This window comes from Mesocricetus auratus, unplaced genomic scaffold (genome assembly GCF_017639785.1).
Source record: "Mesocricetus auratus isolate SY011 unplaced genomic scaffold, BCM_Maur_2.0 Super-Scaffold_100011, whole genome shotgun sequence".
In the NCBI taxonomy this organism is placed as follows: domain Eukaryota; kingdom Metazoa; phylum Chordata; class Mammalia; order Rodentia; family Cricetidae; genus Mesocricetus; species Mesocricetus auratus.
Window position 1 is genome coordinate 12,132,088 of NW_024429195.1, and position 20,819 is coordinate 12,152,906.

General features: G+C 44.6%; 1 protein-coding gene across 1 annotated transcript in view; it reads right to left on the reverse strand.

Annotated features, from left to right (window-relative positions):
• Positions 1-20,819, reverse strand: part of Lhfpl6 (LHFPL tetraspan subfamily member 6) — a 205,867-nt gene that overhangs the window by 27,239 nt on the left and 157,809 nt on the right. Inside the window, exon 3 of the mRNA XM_040754434.1 lies at positions 11,419-11,517. Within this exon, the coding sequence (XP_040610368.1) occupies positions 11,419-11,517 (99 nt within the window). The remainder of the gene's footprint in view (positions 1-11,418; positions 11,518-20,819) is intronic.

Genomic DNA, 20,819 nt, shown 5'->3' on the forward strand with positions numbered 1-20,819 from the left:
AATACTTAGATTAACAATTATGGAGTAAATACTTAAGTCAGAGCTAGCCAGTAAGAAACAAGCAAGGCCAACAGCTTCATAATTAATCCAGCGTCTTGTGTGTTATTTGGGGACTACAACATGGCAGAGCCCAGGCGACTAGTGGGGAAAAACCAAAGCAGCTAGCAAGGAAAAGGCTTCACTCAACAAGGTTATAAGCCTACCTCCCGTGATGTATTTTCCCCAACAAGCCTCCATATCCAAACCCCCTAAAAACTGCCACCGAATGGGGACTAAATGCTCAAATATGTGGCCATATAGGAGACATTACTCAGGCAAACCACCACGGCAGACATCTTTGAGGTGGTAGTCAAGAATAAAGTGCCTCTTAATCCCAGCACTCGGGAGGCAGAGGCAGGCAGATCTTGGTGAGTTTGAGACCAGCCTGGTCTACAAGAGCTAGTTCCAGGATAAGCTCCAAAGCCACAAAGAAACCCTATCTCCAAAAACAAAACAAACAAACAAAGAATAAAGTGCCTCAACTCATAAGTCCAGAGAAACATGAAAATATTGTGACACCCATGGGGCTATGTCCAAGCAGAGAAAATAATCTGGATCAGATCTAAGTGGACATGCAGTCAACTCACTGAGAAGACACAGGTCACATTTTCAAAGATGGGACTTAAAATTAGAACTGTCCATGAGATGTGTCTGCACACTGCATATTCTAAGTAAGGATGTTGCCCTTACAGCATTCCTTGCAAGCACTTTCCCAGGTCACGAATGAGGTCAAAGAGTCTTTTTAGTTCCCAGTCTTTCTGGGGAGACCTGAGGATCTGGAGCAGTCTTAAGGCTAGAGTTGAGATCATTACACTTTCCAAGGTCAGATACCCAATGTTGTCTACCAGAAGTGATAAATCTTCAGATATATGAAGACTGTCTTCAACCAAAGTATAAAGTTATGGATACTCTCCTGAAAATAAATGCATGAATACATAAAATTTTAAAAGCACACAATACAGAAATCACACAAAACTTCAGTAGTTCTCTGAAATCTATGTAAATGAATGGTGGCCCCTTGTCTAGAGATCTTAAGTGGAAATCCATTGGTGGGTGAAGCTTTCGTATAACACTGAACTCATTTGCAGCACTACAGACTGGAATATCCCATTGTTCACCCAACAATTAGAGTATATTAAGATAGAGAGTACACAGGAACAGAAACAAGGTGGTATTCCTATAAAACACAATTATAAACTATGTAAGATAATGAGAAAAGATACAATAGAAATGATAGAATAAGGATAAGAAACAATAAACAACAATAAATGACAGTGTAACATAAAAGCACAACAGAGCAATAACAGGACCAGAAAGAAGTCTGAAATTCCTTTAACCTTTGATATTTTGTTTCAATGGTCCATTCTTTCTTGCCACTTGAAGAGGGTCAAGTTCTGAGAGATAACCCAAACTTCAACAACACTCCTCCCCAAGGCCAGTCCAACTTAAAATGTTTTCTGGGCAAACTTTAATGTCCAAGCACTTCTGCAGGAAAGTGGAAACCATCAACAGGATATAAAAAAAAAATTAGGGCGGGGTACTGTTCAGCTTTCTCAATTTCCATAGGTGCTATTTGAGGTGTTTAAAAAGGGTGCACCACTAGCAGGCATGTTTGAAGTAGAGATTAGCGTAACACCAGCACCTGTTTGGTGGCTGGACTTCAAGAAATCTTACTTCACGTAGGTTTGCTAATTTTTTTTTCTTTTTCCAAATGCTGAATTTCATTTCCATGAATTTGCAACAAGGAACTGAGGCTTCAAAATGGTCGTAGCCTTCCCGCCCAGAGAAGGCTGCAGCAGAAAAAGAATTTAAGTTTTCAAAGCCTGCTAATCTGGTTCTTTAAACTATGACCGCGACCTTGGCTTTTCTCTGAGAAGTGACTAAGTCTGAGTCCACCAGGGAGCCATGCCATACTCTTGTGTGGGTGTCAGATGCCCAAATCTGTAGAACAAGATGGATGCAAACCGCTTTTGTAGTTGTCAAAAATTAGCCGTGAGCTCTCTCCATCTCTCACTTCCTTCTTTCCTTCCTTTCCTAGTTCCCTTTTCCTCTGTGAGCATGATGGACATATGGCAAGTAGTGATTTCCATACCTGTGTGTGGCATACTTGCTACCTGGAATGTGCATGTCTGCAGTTCCAGGTGAGATGAACTTGCAAAGGTGTGTTTAAGGAACCAGACAGAACCAGGTGCACACACACTGTACAGAATGCTGCAACTTTTCCTTCTAGAGGGACTATAGGCATTTACTTAACTGCTAGCTTGAAGTGGCAATGTCCACACTCTAATTTCATGACCATGGGAACCATTGGAATAGGCAGACCAAACAAATATTCAAGAACTAAATCTTTTGTCCTTCCCTTTTCTAGGGGGGTATACAGCAGCCACCAGACAGCATAAATAACCAGAGAGCTGGTGGGTTGTTTCTTTTGGTTTTGTTTTGTTTTTCCTTGGTGGTGCCTTAGTGCTTTGCCCAGTCAGGTATCCCTGGTCTGTGGAAATTTCTCCGTCATTTAGAGCTATGTTCCTGGATTCTCCAGGATTCCTTGGCATACACGGTTTAGGTCCCAGCTGAACTCCCAGCAGCTGCCTGACTTCACTATAACATCGTCCTACACTAGGGCCTTGGTTGAGAGAATCCAGATCCACACAGGCCTGGCATTCAGGAACTTGGTCTTAAGTTGCAAAGGTTTGGGACAGGTCCAGTGAATAGTGGCATACAGCACATGAATGAGGGTGCCAACAGAGGCCAGAGGAAGTGGTCAGAACGCCCAGAGCGGAGTTACAGGCAGCTGTAACTCACTAAATGTGGGCTCTGACAACCAAACTCCAGTCGTCTGCAGGAGCACCACAAACGTTTGCCCACTGAACCATCTCTCCATGGCCAAATCGTGATGTGTGTTCAGATCTTACCACTAGTCTCACAAAATAACTATCTCACAACGGGATCATACATTTGCTTTCAATGACCGTGCACTGGATGAGAGGAGTCTCCTGCTAAACTGAGGAATGGGAAATTAATTCTACTTGAGACAAGGAAAACAAAAACAAAACAGCAATGGAAAAAAAACACAACAACCAACACCTGACTCCAGCATGGCGGTCAGAGCCTGCACACGAAGCAGCCAGGGCATCTACAAAAAGGCTCAAGAACCTTATGAAAACAAACAAAATGATGTGTGTCACATTAAATGTCCCAGAGGTCTACCAGGGCTGTTTCTGTCATTGTCTTTACTGATGGAGGTGTCGGTGTCAGCCAGAAGATGAGCTGCCCGTATGGCTTGCAACGTAGGAATCCAGACTTGGAAAAGCTCAAAACTGTCAAACTTACGAGAGGATTGGAGGGAGGGAGGGTGTAGGAGGAACCGTTTTCTCCTCATCTTCACCCAACTCTCCTTCATATAACTTGTAAGTTAATTTTTGTTTAGTAATGGTTCTCATTTGAAAATCAAGTATGGTTAGATTTAGGGATGGAATGCGTGAGTAAGGGATCAGACATCTGAAGGAGCCATGTTTGAGGTACATGGTCATCGTTTACATGACAGTAGGAAGGATTTTTCCTTGGACTGAAAATGCCAAGAACGACTCTCATCTTTTCACGGCTGGGATGCCTGAGTTTAATCTGTGGTGCTGTTCATAAGACACCAGCCGCACAATTTCAAGGACAGAAAACATTGTGCCTTCTTAATCAAATTAAGTAGAAAATGAAAGCAATAATTACTCAAATTGACTTGGCAAATTAGCAAGACAAATTAATTGAAACACTACTTTTGATCATAAGGATATAATGATAAAATCTTCGATGGGTGAAGATATCTCTGAGGCGTGAATTAAATCAATTGGACAACCTGATTACGGAGACCGCATGCTTAACGTGTAAAAAAGGGAAGACTGAAGAGTGACTGAAAAGCACACGCTAAAAATGGCCTTGGTACCATTTTTTTCCCAAATGTTAGTACCCAGGAGGCAGAAGCAGATGAATCACTGAGTTCAAGGCCAGCCTGGCCTGCGGAGCCAGTTCCAGGACAGCCAGGGATGTTACACAGAGAAACTCTGTCTCAAAAACCAAGGGGGTGGAGTTGGGGTGCGGAGAGCTGGCTGGAAAAGGGGGGCTTTGCAGGGTCAGGGAAAAACCTGGTGCCAGGTAAACTCCCAGGAATCTACAAGGAAGACCCCAGCTAAGACTCGTAGCAATTGTGAATATGGAGCCTAAACTGGCCGTCTCCTGTGACCAGGCAAGACTTGCAGTGGAGGGATTGGGACACCAACCCAACTGCATCACCTTCAATTTACAGTCTGTCCTGCCTCTGGGACATGCTGCAATAAAGGTGGCACAGAGACTGTGGGCGTGGCCAGCCGATGACGGGTCCAGCCTGAGTGAGTCCACCTCTCACACTGCCTGGATGCCAGGCCCCGGGCGCTGGTTGGCCCAGAGACCTAGGACAGAACCAAACGTGCCTGGAGGAAACAAATGTCAATGTAACGATGCTTAATTATAATCTGCTATACTCATAGACTGGTGCCTAGCCCAGTTGTCATCAGAGGGGCTTCCTCCAGCAACTGCTGGAAATGGATGCAGAGACCCACAGCCAAACATTGGGCTGAGCTCAGGGAACCCTGCTGAAGAGAGGAAGGGGGGATAGTAGGAGTCAGAGGGGTCAAGGACATCACAAGTAAACACACAGAAACGTGGGATCATAGGAGCTCATAGAGACGGAACCAACAACCAACGAGCTTGCACGGGACTGACTGTACATATGTCCCTTTGCATATGTGTGATAGTTGTATAGCCTTGTCCTCTTGCAGGACTCTTAACAGTGGGAACAGGGGCTGTCTCTGACTCCTTTGTTGGCTTTTGGGACCTATTCCTCATACTGAGTCACTTGCCAACCTTTATATATGTATGTGTGTGGGGGCGAGGGTGCTTTGTCTTACTACAGCTTGAAATGTCATGTTTTGTTGATATCCATGGAAGGCCTACCCCTTTCTGAATAGAAATCGGGGAAGAGTGGATAGGAGAGGGCAGAGGGAAGGTAGGGGAGGGGCAGAGAGGAGAGGAGGGGAAATTGCAGTTGGTCTGTAAAATGAATAAATGAGCAGGCCTTAGCCACATGGCAAGTCTCTACCAAGCTCTCCTTATACATCAGAGGCTCTGCTGTGCTCCGGGCTGCTCATATCACTTACACTCTCGTTTGTTCAACAAATGATGGGACGATCGCTACTGTTAATACTTACACTGATCCTTGTCACAACCACAGGCTACACTGATGAGATAAACTCTGATGCCTTGACCAAGGAAAACAATGGTGACTTTTCTCTTATTGTTATCGACAACTTACAACTTCTCCGTATGAAGCCAGCTTTGACATATTATCTCCAGTAGCAGTCATCTGTTCAATGGGAAATGCACAGCCAAGCTAGCCCAACTCAATGGAGAGAGAGAGAGGGAGAGAGAGAGAGAGAGAGAGAGAGAGAGAGAGAGAGAGAGAGAGAGAGAGAGAGAGAGAGAGAGAGAGAGAGAGAGAGAGAGAAGAGCACACTATTGTATTACTGGGCAGCAACTTGTCTTTGTCATTTGACAAGAACTAGGATGTTTAGAGCTATAGATACTAAACACATCTCTGACCACAAGGGGCATGAGATTCAGCATAAAGTCAACCTGTGGATGACAAATGGTTGCAGCCATTAGGCAGATGACTCTTCTCAAACAAGGGAATCTGACACTATCTTCTGACATCTGTGGGTATGAAGCACCCATGCAGTACACATACATACATGCAGTCAAAACACCCATATACATAAAAACTATTTTAAAAACACTGAGAAAATAATAATTTCTAAGGTGTGGGAACCAAACATGGAACTTTCTCAACAAGACCGCTTCTTATTCATATGTTAAAGGTTGATAACTACTGTCAAGGTAGACGCAAGCTTGGTGAGATATACATTCATTGACCAGCCTGTTGGGACTCTTAATTCTGTTTGCAAGTGAGTAAATTCATAGATAATCTTCTCTTCCTCATAAATCAGTGTCACTCAAAGGTTAGCACTGTAACATTCTCTGATTTGTCCAAGTGAAAAACTGACTCAAAGCTCTGTATTGAATGTGAAAATACTTGACAAAGTGACAGATAGGGAAAAAATTGGCATGCGAAGAACATACCACCACTGACATCCACAAATAGAAACGTCTGAGTTAGGTCTTTCCCACATTGCATTATGACCACAAATGTAAACTTTCTATGAAACCCCTTCCTGCCTATTACACAAATTTTCTGGGCCAATTCAAATGTTTTCTCTAGGGAGGTTCCTGGCTAACCTCTAATCTAATGAAGATACTTTGTATCTTACATCCATGGTTTGTACTTGAGCTTCAAATCTGCTCAAATAGAAAAAGTAAACATAAAAAGGCTCCTTTCTGGCCATTCCCCTTCATCTCCCTGCAGCCCATCCACAACATCCCCAGGGAAGTCTTAGGGTCTCTATTGCTGAGAAGAGACACCGTGACCACAGCAACTCTTACAAAGGAAAACATTTAACTGGGGCTGGCTCAGTTTCAGAGGTTCAGTCCATTATCATCATGGCGTGACATCATGCAGACAGACATGGTGCTGGAGAAGTAGCTGAAAGTCCTACATCTTGCAAGCAACAGGAAACGGACTATGACACTGAGCGCAGCTTAAACAAAAAAAGAGACCTCAAAGCCCATCCTCACCATGATACACTTCCTTCAACAAGGTCTCCCCTACTTCAACAAAGCCACGCCTCCCAACAGTGCCACTCCCTATGAACTTATGGGGGTCATTATATTCAAACTTCCACAGCTGGTCACAGCATAAAGGTGCTCTGAGCTACTAATATGCAAAGGGAAGCACCCAGCAAGGAGATAAACTTCTGTGTGCGAGCGAAGGTTCCAGGGAAAGCAAGCTTCGGAACTGACGGATCTTAGGCTGGCTCTGTTGTCCGCCTCTGCTATTTGCTGCTGCTCACTCACTCCATTCTGGATAGTGATGGGACGGGGTGGGGGGGGCTGCCAAGGGAAGGACAGCATAGTTTTGGGTCCTCTCTAAGAGGCAGATGAGCCTTTCCCCAGAAATATCTGGGAACATCTCCAGTGTCATCCCACGCCAGCGTGAGGGCATGGAGCTCCAGTGCTCCACACCCGATTTTCCCGCTGCCCCACAGGACACGGACTCTACACAGCATGGTCTGGTAACTGTATAGCTCTATGAGGTTAGTTTTCCCACTAACATGACCACTGCTGGGGAGGCTGCACTGCTCAGTGAATAAATACACTCGGAAGGAACAATTTTCTGTCACACTACAGGTCTTATTTGGCTGGGGCCAGGCATCATCTAACTATTGCCCAGTCATCTGCTTTTGTGAATAATTCTAATGAGAATATTGCCATTTGTCTATAGACTTTCAAGTTCCAGGTGCAGAGTTGAGTAGTTGTGACAGAGACATGTAATTTGTCATGTTGGAAGCCTTACTGTCTGGATCTTTATAGAAGTGCTTCCTAACCTCAAGCTCACTACCACCAACTGCAGTAGAACAATACCAGTGATGCAACCACTATGCCACTGTAATAGCCACACTTCTGCTGTCTAACATGCATCAGACGTCTTAACCTCACTTCCTGTGGGAGTGATAAGGGGCCTATTTTAGCTCGCAGTCCATCACAGCAAATAAGTCAGTGGCTGGCAGGAGCCTGAGGGAGTTGGTCCCTTGGCATCCATAATCAGGACAAAGAACAACGAATCATTCATGCCAATACCCAGCTTCCTTTCTCTAATCTCATACAGTTCAGAATGACCTGGCTAGGTGACAGGGCAGCCCACAGTGGGCAGGTCTTCCTGCCTCAGGTAATGTAATCAAGATAATACCCTTGTACTGCCCACAGCCCAGCCTAATCTAGACATTCACTAAGACTCTCTTCCAGGGGCCCGTGGAGTGTGTCCCCTGGGAAGAGTTATATTGTTTTACAAATATTTATTTGTTTGTTTATTATGTATAAAATGTTCTATCTGCATGTATGGCTGGACACCAGAAGAGGGCACTAGATCTCATTACAAAGGCGTGGTTGCTGGGACTTGAACTCAGGACCTCTGGAAGAGCAGCCAGTGCTCTTAACCTCTGAGCCATCTCTCCAGCCATACATATTATATTTTTTAATATTTGTCTCTCTTGCTAGTTTTAAGTTCCTGGAGGGCAGTAAAGAGTGATTTGCTTTATTCTTTGCTGATACCATCTTCCCAGCCCTTTTTAAAAGGCCTGGTGATCTCAAGTGCTACCACCCTTTGGGAGGGAGTCATGCCCATACAGTGTCTCCTTCTAGAGGATGTAGACATAAGCTCAGGGTGTCATAGGTGGCAGAATCAGGGGGAGACTGAGGCACTCGGCATGAACCACTAAATCTGGAACCCAGAGTGTTCCCCATGGACAGGGTTAGGTTACCCACGAACCCATGCTGGGCTCATCTACACAGTCCAAAGTTTGTGACTTCACTAAATAGCCGAATACCAGCCTGCATCCATGTTCAGAGGTAGTGTGACAATTTCCCAAGGGAAGAAAGCATAGGCAGTTATGTGGGATAGGTCTAAAAATAGTTCCCTGATTCTCTTCTTAGGTCTCCCAAAAGAAGAGATAACAGAGTCCCCAAAATAAAACCTGGAAAAATAGTACAATAAACAGAAATTATTTATGCAGGGGATCTAGATCCCATTTTAATCTTTACGTCAATGTCTTTCCTCCCTCATCATGCAATCTAAGAGAAACATCAAAACAGCTGGACAGGAATTAAATTACACTAGTCCCTTGATTTTCTCGTGTGGTTATAATAACATAAATAAACAGGGGCTGGAGAGATGGCTCAGTGGTCAAGAGCACTGGCTGCTCTTCCAGAGGTCCTGGGTTCAGTTCTCAACACCCACGTGGCAGCTCACAGCTGTCTGCAATGCCAGTTCCAGGGGCTATGATGCCCTCTTCTGGCCTCTGAGAGCACTGTAGACACATGGTTCACAGAGATCCACACAGGGATCCATGAAGGCAAACATTTATACTCATAAAGCAATAAGTAATAAATAAGTAAACAAAGAATATGGTAAATAAAAAAGAAACAGCAAAGGGATATGCTTTAATCCAACATTCAAGTTTTTGATGAGCAGTGTTGAAAAGACACAGACTACCAGGTCCAACAAAGCAACCTCAGCTACAATATCTGAGTCCCATTACATTCTCTGCTAATTAACTCAATGTTGCATCAGAGCCACAGGCCAGCAGAGGACAGGGTTCCAGTCAAGTTGGAGCCTGTGTTAAACAGCTAGGAATGCTTCAAATGCCAGGAAAAGGAAAAGCCAAGCAACATATTAAAATGTCTCCCTTGGAAATAGTATGCACTTAAAGCAAAAAGCGAATAGGCTGTGGGGCTCTTGGTGCCAGCATTTTTTTTCTACATGAATGGTAACTGAGAAAGTAATCCAAACTCAGGCAAGCTTGTACTGCAAGAGGGGAGAAGAGAAACAGGGATTGGTTTGCTTTATTCATGCAAATTAGGAGCATACTGCCTTCTTTGGAGACAGTCAGTGTCTGTCAGAGAACAGGTGATTGTCACCCAGTAATAAAAACCACTTCACTTTTTCAGGGTCTCAATTCTGTTTGCTTTTCTCCTTATCCTTCTATTTTCTTTAAACATTATTTTGCTATGTGGCTCATGATATGAACTAGAGAAAAAAAACAGTCAACAGCATTGTAGCATAAACATTTTTCTAAAAAACTGATTTAGAATACAATAAAAACCATGAGGCCAGTTCTCTCAGAACTTTTCTTCTTGGAACGGAATGTCTTCTGTGAGCAGCAGATATTTAACAGTAAATTGTAGGTGTCAAGGATGGCCCAAGTGGCAGAAGCCTAGCCTCCAGTCCGCACGACAGAGGAAGCAGACGTCACAGCTGCACAGCTGTTCCAAATAAAGCATCTTGGGCTTTGGGAGAATCCCCAAAGCAGGAACAGACAGTCTGACTGGCCTGAGCCCTTCCACCTGAGCCAGGGCCACAAAACCTAGGAAGACTTTGTTCTCCCTCTGAGTAGGGCATATAACCCACAAGGGTCTGCGCCTGAAAGGTATCTATGTCACTTCAACACAGGGACACAGGGAGGGGGACAAGCAGACAGGCTTGCTGTGACCATTGGTTCACACTCTACCTGCCCTGTCCAATCGCAGCTCTCTCTGACTACCCAGCACCTCGACAGGAAGCCATGGGGTTATCATCTACACAGTGTCTTTGTCCTCTGAAGATCCTTATGCCCTGTAAAATTTACTTTAAATACATCTACTCCATTAATCTACCTTTGTGATAGGGGCCTGAGTCAGGAACCCAGTGGGGGTGAGAACATATGTCCCATATGTCCCATCTTGTACAGTAGTCTCAACAGTCTTTTTTCTTTGTTCTATCAACACCAATTCCAGAAAAATACTTGAAGAAAAAGAATTCAGCAGAGACACAAACATATTCATCAAACACTTCATTAGGACATGCCTTAAAGCAATAGCAAGCGAGGTAAACCTAGTTATATTCTCAGCTGAAGCGAAATAAGGGGGCGATTAAGTCAGCATTAAGTTTATCGACCAAGTAAAACAGTCCCCATTTACCACAAATTAAAATCCTGGATATTACGTAGTGTGTACACCGTTAGACATCGTGGAGGCTGCAGATCGGGTAAGACGCACTCAACTACAAGTGGTAAGCAACTTGTTCCCATGGACAAGCAAGGCCCCACGTGCAGGTGCAGAACCCAGGCACTCCATCCCATCTGAGGATGCTTCTGCTGCCGGATCCGCTGATGGACGGTTCTTCCCTCCCATGCCCTCTGCTCTGAGGTCCTTTGCCCTCTGCTCGGATGTGCTTGTTTCTCGCCCTCCAGGAGCTTCGTCTACTGCTGCTAACCACACACATCCCTGTGCTCTGGACCCCCGGGCAGCTCTGTTCTCCCCTTTCACAAAGTGTTCTACACCCTGCAGAGAAACTGCTCTACCCTTGTTGTAATTTCCTTGATTGTTTTGTTTGCCTGTGAAGTCCCCAGAGATGCATAATGAGAAATAAATATGTGATTTTGAACAAATTAATCAGGGAATTTAAAGGCTCTTGAGAGCAAGGTCATTCTTTTTACTTTGAATCTGCAATACAAAATCATAGAGCTGGCAAACAGTAGGGTATCAGTGATTTTTTTTCTCTATACAAATGGATAAATGTATGTATGTATGTATGTACACACACACACACACAAATTACACCATCACACACGGACAGCTAGCTGAATGCAGCCTCACACTGCCTTCCTTCCAGGAAGCATCCTTCTGGGAAGGATGGCCAGAACTTACCCAAGTCAAACTGGCCAGAGATGTAGCCACAAGTCTGCCGGACTTCCTCACTGTCCCAGCCCAGGGGGTAGAGGGCACAGCCAGCGCCAATCAACAAGCCTGTGAAAGCAGAAAACAGGAAGGCTTCACAAATCAAAATTAGAGCATGAGAAGGTCACGGTACCTACTCTTTGAAAACACCACATTAAATACCTTTGAGCAATCACAAGTCAGTTAGATTCCAAGAACAATATGGAGTCTGCTTAAAATAATAGTAAAAACAGTAACAACTCAGTTTGTTCGAACTTTGCCTTTTAAATGCTCCAAAACCCTTGGGAATCCTGTTAAGGATGTAAAATCTTTTAATCACACTTGCAAAAGCCAACCAGTTCCATTAATCCCATGGAGGACTAATTCCAGAGCAAGCAATGTTGCTTTGGAGTTTCTGTGTGCAATATGAGAATCAACACAGACTGTTGCAGTCGTGTGAAGAAACAAGAGGACCATCCCTTGGGCCTGCGAACTGCACTGTCTGCCCTCTTTCTGCTGTGACTCACCCAGCATCCACATAGCTCAGAATATTCTAGAAGGCAGGCACATGGAAGTCTAAACCCTATTCACATACATGTAAGACCAAAATGCTTGAGAATTAGATAGAAGAAAGCAGTCATGGAAGCAGATGGTGCTAACTGCTTGTCATGAGTCTTTACTTTTACGTGTGGGTTTACAAGCACCTGAAAGGGTGTCAGAGGTCCACCACTGGATTCCGGCAGCTAATCTGAAAGTAAGATATGGTCACACCAATCAGTGGGCGTGTCATTATCACTCACAACGCAAATATGCTGAGACCGTAGCACCAAACAGTGCCACTGTCTGATGGGTGAGAATGTCAGTTATCAGACACCAAGTAAGCAGCCCCACATGGGAGCAGCCTTCAATACAGTAACACGGATGAGAAATGCCGTAACAGGAGACCTTGGTCACCAATACATTGAATCCTGTGTGGAGACCTAGCCTTTGTCCCAATTCACATCCCAATGAGCAGCACTGGGTGAAATCGTATTTCTCTGTCACCCAGGGCAGAACTGGCCATGCCCTCCCCCAAACACTGTGACAACCATTCCCTGCCTTGGTACCTCTCCTCTCAACCTGTCCCCTGTTCTACAGGAAAATGCCATCAGAGGGTCTGATCTGAGAGCTCAGGACCCTCAGTACAAATCACTGACTACAGTAGGGCCGGCCTGTCTACAGTGCAGTAATGGGAGCCATGTTCTGGCTGGGACACCATCCACAAAGCAGTAAGGCAAGGTTTGCTGAGCAGGCCAGTGCCCACTGGTCAGCTTCCTCAGGCTTTCCCACTGGGGAAGTTGTTTTTCTGAGCTAGTTTCCCCCACCACTAGGTAAAGAGATAATTAATGAGGATGTCAAAATTTGTGCAAATTGAATCCCATACATATTAAACAATCAATGCAAGAGCATTATATGAGACTTAGCTCTTAATAGGTAACACCCATTTTTGAGATTTTGTTAGTAATTTTTAAAGGGTAGCAAATATGGAAGTGTTTGGAATAGAATTTGTTCAACTGCCAAATTTAAAAGAAAATGATAACACGTAAGCCATCTATATTTTCCCTGTCTAGTTTGGGGAGAAAGTGCCTTCTTGGTCCTGTTGTACACAAGCCAGATTTGGGTACTGAACAGGAAGGAGCTAAAACGTGCTTAGTTACACATGTAAGAAGGAGAGCAGCAGCTCCCCAAAGAACAAAACACTTGGGAATCAGTTCCCTTGCAAAATCCGGGACTAGCTTCATGAAACCATGAAAAAATAGTATCAGCCACGTAAATTAGCAAGAATTTTATACACAGGAAACTTACCATTGTGTGTGTCAGTTTTAGGTAAATGCTCTGTCCTAAGCTGCATTCCAGTTCTGTGCACGAAGTTTAGAAAGCAGCTATGAACACATTGCTCACATCTAAAATCTAGTTATTCTGTGGAGCTCACTAGTTCATGTGAACCTTTACATTAATATCTCTGTAGACTGTGTTTTGTCATCTGCTACTGTCTGCTCACAGGGAGGACACTGTAGATGCTAAAGATGTTGAGAAACATTTCTAGAAGACAAGTGTACCGCACCTTTGGGCTAACTGGTAGTCACGTGTTTTAGTGTGTAGGTGAACACCAATGGTCAGTATATGTCTGCATTAGCAGGTGAGAATCAACAAAGTCAGGAAACCAGTTCTACTTCAAGTGAAGGATCCTGGCAACTCCATCAAGTAGTCACACTATTAGTATTTCAACACTTAAACACAGCAAGTATCAGACTGCAGACTCAGAAAAGTTTAGGTCATATCAGGTCACACTTATCTCCTATTCAATGGGAATGTTACTGAATTGGGGGCTATAGCCTGTGGCCCAGGTCGGGTCCAGTCACCCATTCCCAATAAATCAATTAAAAGAGCCAGATTAATAGCGGAAAGAAGAAAAATGAGATTTATTCAATGTGGTCACCCTGAAAGAGGGAGAAAGATCTGGGGACTCACTCCCATCTTAGGCACCCCGAGGAAACACTGAAGTTTAAATAATAGGTCTTGGATGTGTACATCTAAGGGGTCCTGGTCAAGGTGTGGTCCTGCCCACTATTGACCCAATACTGCCTGGGCTTCAGTCTCATCCTGTGAGGTGGTAGGACAAGTTAGAACTGTATGACATCACTTTTTGGAAGACAGGTTCCTCCTCTGGTGGGGTCGTTTCCTCCTGCCAGCATGAGAATCCTGGGGGGAATTCCCATTTCTTTGGGGTGTGTTGAGTCCGTAGACTGAGAGCCACAAGGGTCCCTAGAATACCTTCACTTCTGCCTGTCCCGTCACAGAAGGGTGGGGTGGCAAGTAGTTGCCATACTGCACAGTACAAATAGTGACCATTTTCCTAGCATAAAAAATAAAAAATAAATAAACCTCTAGTGAAGAGTTCTGCTCTAGGCCTAAGTTTAAACTTCAGAAGAGTACGGGGCTCTCCAGACTCAAGCACAGGGCCTGGTACTGCTCTGTAATGATTAAAGTCACCCCTGCTCTTCAGTCTTCTTTCTCGGGTAAGGGTAGGAACTCGCAAGCTCTAAAATCTAGTCTTGCAACTGACCTGCTAGCCGGGGTTCTGTGTCATGGTGTGTCAGTGAGACACGTGTGTGGAGCTAAGACGATGAGACAGGGGTGACCTAGTGTCTGGCACTGGCAGCTGCAGTCAGACGCAGGCCTCTCTGCAGATGGAAGACTTGAGATCTGGGAGGGCCTTCCAGGCAGCCCCTCCGCATCACCTGGAGAAGGTGGTTGGACATTAGCTTCTTTGATATCGGGACCTCTAGTTTCTGGAATTCCTCAAACCAGCTTCTCTGACCTTCACTTCTCTAGGCCTTCCAAGGAGGCCTGCAAACTTTAAGTCTAGAGGCTTCCTCCTGACGGGACCTAGTGTGATCAGGTACCGAACTGGTCCATGCTCACCCGTGCAAGATGTATGATATGAATCTTTTCAAGTCTCTCTCAGACATATATGTGTACATATTTATTTATATATTCCATTTCTGTGGCATCCTCTCAGGCTAGGGGATTTATAGCCTCTCAGGAGTACAGGTTTCTGAGTGAATGCTTCAAATGCCAACTAACTAAACCTAAGGTGTAGATGGGAGTTGACTAGCATTTCATGGTCTCCACTGAATGTACCATATTGCAAAATAAAAGTCATTAAATGGGAAAATGAAAACATCTTTTTTAATGAAAGAACCCGCCCCCATCCTGTTGTAGCCCTGCCAAACCTCAGTGCACCGTGTAGAAGTGTTCTACCAGAGCACGATTTGGAAGTCCGTAACTTATTATCTCCATGGGCCTTAAAGTACATGCTGAAACGGAGGTCATAGAAGTTGAAGCATCTTCTCAAGCGGTATCTTAGTGACCCAGCGGGCCTTGATAATTCTGGTTGCTTCATTTGCTCATCAGGAATAAATGTTTCCAGAGAAACCCTAGCTTCAAACTTTAATATTATGTATAGAGAATTCCTTTATTATATTTATAGACCTTGTTACCACCCGGGCTTAATTTTAAATAAGTTCCTTTGCCACTACATCAAAAAAAAAATCATGAAGAGGCCACATTATCACACATTTTGAAAAAACTGTGCAGTCAGGGGGGAAAGTGAGGAAGGGTGCCATGGCGGGGGGGGGGGGGCAGCAACCTTCAGGATTTGCTAACAACAGGGATGGGATGCTGGGAAGGCGTGGGGGACAGTCTCACTTGGGATTACAAAAGAATCTATTTTTGAGGTCCTGGGGACTCGGCAACTTTTAAGAGGTCATGAGGAAGTCACAAATTATAAAGTAAGCGAATCTCTCCCATCATCATCACTGCAATCAGTGGGGGCAAGGCATCACCAATAAGGCCATTTTGTAGATTGTGGAGAGATGTTGCCTCCTAAAAAGAAGGAAGAAAGAAACTAGGCGACTCAGTAATTCTTCAGTGTTGCAAAATTCATTGTAATAACGTGTTGGTGATTAGGCCTTCCGTCATGACTTCCTAGGGATTGAAGCTCATCCTGTCCAAGAACAATTAAAATATCTGGAGAGCCACATCAGAGGACTGGTCTTCCTGAAGATGCCAATGTTAGTGGCAAGAGACCTCTGACAAATGCAAAGAGGTAGACACTCCAGAGTGGTGCTGTTAATGTTAAAAGGAAGTCTACTTTCAGGGCTGGGGAGATGACTCAGTGGGTAAATTGTTGTTCTTGCAGAGGGCCAGGATTTGGTTCCTAGCACCCACAGGGTGGGCCACAACTATGTGCACTCCAGTTCCAGGGGGCCTAATACCCTCTTCCAGCCTCTATGGGCACTATACACGCATGTAGGTAAAACACTCCTTCATATAGAATAAAAAAAAAACTTATAATAATGAAGACTTTAAAAGTCTACTGTTCAGCTCAGTGAGGCCCTCAGCATGGGTGGCTCCTCTGCCCACAAACCCCCACAGGAGACTTTCTAGCAGTTCCTTTTAGTGTCCCCAAAAGGTCAGCTATCCCTGCCACGATACCAATTATTTCTTAGAATTTGCGTGTGATGCCTAAACGTTACAGAGTTCAGAGGTTCAAGAACAGACCGGGGCTGGGAATTTTCCCTTCTGAAAAACTCTTTCTATTCAAACCCAGCACTGAACACTTGGCCAGCAGAGTATTAACATAACAATTCCACTCCTGCCAAGAAGGCAGAACAAACCTCGTCAGCCATTGCCAATTCCTCTCCCCAGGTGGGAGAGGGGGAGTCAGCTTGCTAAACTCATAAAGCCTTATTTTCTTTTCCAGACTACTCTTGAACGTTTTTTACGTGACCTCACTTCTTTTCCATGACCACGGAGCCTTTCTTTTTTTTCCACCATTTTTTTTAATAGCGTGACTTTTCCCACCTGTCACCCCTTTGGGGCCCACACCCGCCTTTCCCCCATCAATTCATCTTTTATGCTTTTTTGGATGCGTTCATCCTTCCTCCTGTCCCTTCATCTCCCTTTCCGTGGCAAGCGCCGAGGGAAAGTGTTGTCCTTACTGTTCTAAGGGAGGCTGCTCATTCTGATAGCCAGCAATCTGGACTTCCCTTCGGGAATGGGTTGGCAACCTCCCACCTCAAAGTCTCCACACGCTAGTGTGTGTAGGAGATACTCTCTGTTTCCACACCAGATAAGGGCTCCTTATAAAACAAACAGAATAAACAGTCATAGAGAGGAAGCACCAGCAAGTGTCAGTATTACGACTCTTTAGACGCCCCCAAAAATGCAGCTAAAAGCAAATTATATATTGTATAACGAGGAGAGCCGGTTAGCTTCCAGTAGGCTGTGTTCCGGGTCCTGAAGTGAGACGGAAGCGTAAATGGAGGGCTACATACATGTACACGCAAGTGGCCACGGTAACGTGTGGTCCCAGCCACCATGGATCCACCATCATCTATGACAAGTCGTTGGAGCTGCGTGACATCTCTTTCTGGGAGAAAAGTCCCTCCCCCCTTTAGTTTCTCTCAGTATGATTCCTTTGGTGTCTGTGGTTTCAATAGTTGTATGGAAAGACTAAGAGACACAAATGCCTTTTTGGAATATCTTACTTCTGCCTGGCCAGTTATGTTTTCATTCCTTAGGTTAATGCTCAAACTCCATCCTGAAAACACCTGCTCTTTCGGTCTAGAAATGTGAGCTTTCGGCCTCCCCAGGCCACACAGCAGTGAGCTACATATTAAATATTAAGTCACTGTAGTATTGTTATTTGGCACTTTCAGAAGCCTTTGGAGATTATGTAACAGCTCATAATTAACACAAAAGCTTATCAAAGTAGGCCTGTATTTTCTAAGTGTCCTGAGGCATTTCCAGGAGACACATCCAGCGTTCCGAGTATTGAGCGAGTGCTCGCAACCTCTGTCTTCCAGAGCCCCGCAAAGAGCCAAGTGCTCTCTGACCCCTCCTCTACATCCTTGTGAACCTGAGACAGCTGGCTGCCTGCCATCAAAGACCAGGGACAGGCCCTCTGAAACCTGCTAATCCTCGCTTTGTTGGGTCCCAGTGACCCCAGCATGAGTGCTGGGACACAGAGAGTCTCTGACCAGAGAGAGCACCTGCAGGCATCACGGTGCCCAGCAAGCTCCTTGTCATCACCAGGAACAGCTCAGCGCTGCAATACACAGAGAGACATGGCCATCTCTGCACTGACAATGGTACTTTATGGGATCATAGGCAGGCTCTTTTCTCTGTTTAATCATCCTGCAGATGACTTGGGGGTTTTCTTAAAACATTTTTTCAAAACGGCCCGTCAATCCTCGTTTCTTTTGCTTTTCCAGCTCATGTGACAGAAGACACAAAAGACAGATGCAGTGTGTTAGCACCAGAATGCCTTCTTAGCTCACAGCGAAACCTCACAAGCTAATTTCAGCCATGAGTGGCTTGTCATCTTTTCTCTTCCTAGGGTCCTAGGCAATAGCTGTTTCAGATAATGATATCCCACCACTTGCCTGTGACAGCTCTCAGGCAAATGTGTCTGCATAAAGACACTGTCTTCCTGGCCCAGTGGCTCAAAGCTCGTCAGCCCCTTCGCTGCACAGTTTCTCCTCGTCTGTAAAGTGAGGGAAATACCTTCTCCTTGGGTTTCTGCAAGGACTAAGGGAGATGATGTTTGTGAAGAGGTAGCATAGCACTTGATATCAAGAGTCAGTGAGTGGTCTTAATTGGAAGCCTTCAGTCTGGTGCTGCAGACAGGAGAGGGTGGGGAATATGTTTTTGTATGTGTTGGCAGGATATTGATGGTGTCCTTTTCTCTCAAAGAAGACTCTCTTCCTTGGTGGGAAAAGAGGGAGGGCCCTAGCAAGAATATTCCTACAACTGCGAGCATTGAACACTTGCCCTAGACTGGCACACATACCTCAGTGAGTGCAAATGAAATTCATAGTCTGACAGCCCCTCCCCTGGGAGCAGAGGATGAGCACCTGATGCTCGTCCTTTTTGCTTATTTTTTTCTGGCTACTGTTTACTTTTAGAGGCACCGTGTGTATGGGCTGAGGAAAGTCGGAACTGATGGAGAGACGCAGGTCAAGCCCTCTATGTGCCACCTGCTACAGGGACAACTGATGCTGGGGGATGTCCTTCTGTACACTGCGAATAGATGCTTCCTTTATTGGTTGATGAATGAAGCTGTTTCGGCCAATGGACAGGCAGGATGTAGCCAGACAGGAAATATAGGTGGGGCTATCAGACTAGGAGAGGGCTGGGAAGAGAAAGGCAGAGAGTGAGTCGGGGAGAGAAGCCATGTAGCTACCGGGAAGACAGGATGCCTGGGCATTCTCTGGTAAGTCAAGACCACATGGAGATTCTTAGATTGGTAGAGATGGGTTAATCATTAAGAGAGAGCTAGATCCTTCGTTAGCAGCTTATAGGTGTTGATGAGTTTAAAGTGAGCACACAAGCAAAAGTATAATATCATCAAAAGAAGAAATACTTTATTGCTTGCTCTTGTCTTCACTATAGATACATTTTCTAGATGCAATCAGAGGTCTGCAGCTAGGAATTATTACATACCATCTAACATGGTGTCACTGAAAGTTTTCAGCACTTAAAAATATTGGAAGAAATGCATGGCTAGTGTCTGCCAGCTGACCATGTGGTTCTTAGTTAACCTATTTGCTTATGGCTTACCTACCCATTTTGCCATTTCTCTATGGATCTGGAAATCCAAATCTTTTGGGTGTAGGTTGGAAGAATTAGAGTATCTGCTACAGTAAGTATCAGGCTTCACTAATATATTTCATGTAATCTCTCATACTCCATCCTCTTGCAGTATGCAAAATGTTTGTCATTATCCATACCCTATCTTTGACCCTTTGACCTAAAAGGTGCTGAAACTGGGACTTACAAATTTGGAAGTGATTTGTGCACAACTCTCAAGCAAGGACACTTCTAACCTTTTCACATTTCTCAAACAACTGTCCTGAAAACTAAAATAGAAACAGCTTACTTTGGCTCTCTGACCCAGAAATATCAGTGGGAGCCTCATGGGATATTTCAGAAAGTCCAGAATGACAGCAGAGCCCAGCATAGCTGCCCACTTTTAAGTTATTCTCCCTTAAGGGTCCCTGCTGTTGTATGCAAAATGAATTATTCTTAAAATAATTAAAAAACAATGAAAGCAAACAAACAAAAAAACCCATTACTACCACCACCGCCAGCAACAGCAACAACAAAAAACTCAAACAACTATCATGATTAGACATTCAAGTTTTGAAAAAAACAGGGCTAGACTTCAACAACATTCTTTCAGAAACTAAGCAAAAACAAAAGCTGAACTCTTAAGTACACTTCAAACTCTGGGCTCACTCTCTTCTTTCTTGGAAAATGCAGATTTGATTCCAACAACATTCCCTTCAGTGTGTGCCCGGCCTCAGAATCTCTTCCAGTGGAAAACTGTTGGGACAAAGGCTTCAGAGCCTGACAACCTTGTATTCAAAATATTTGGTCTGCTGACTACTCAATGCTAGCTGAGCAAATCTTAAACTTGAGCTCTAGAAGTGTCTTCACAGAGTCACTAGGAGGGCTAAACAAACTGTCTAAAGACCCAGCAGAGCAGAGTGTAAGGTATATAGTTCCCAGCTCATGAGGTTCTGAAAAAGTGGAAATAACTCTGCACTGTGAACACTGATTTCTGTTTGTAAAGCAGTATTTACATGAAAGAGAAATGCACCACCTCAGGGTGCGTTGTTTTATAGGACAGGTTTGCAAAATGCTGGGATTCAAGGGCAGATAATTCCATGTGTCTGGCCTCACAGACAGTACAGCCCAGCATCCTGACACAGAATGCTTTCCCAGCCCCCTCCTAGCCTGAGAAGCATCCAGATCTTTGCTTTGATTCCCGATAAACAACT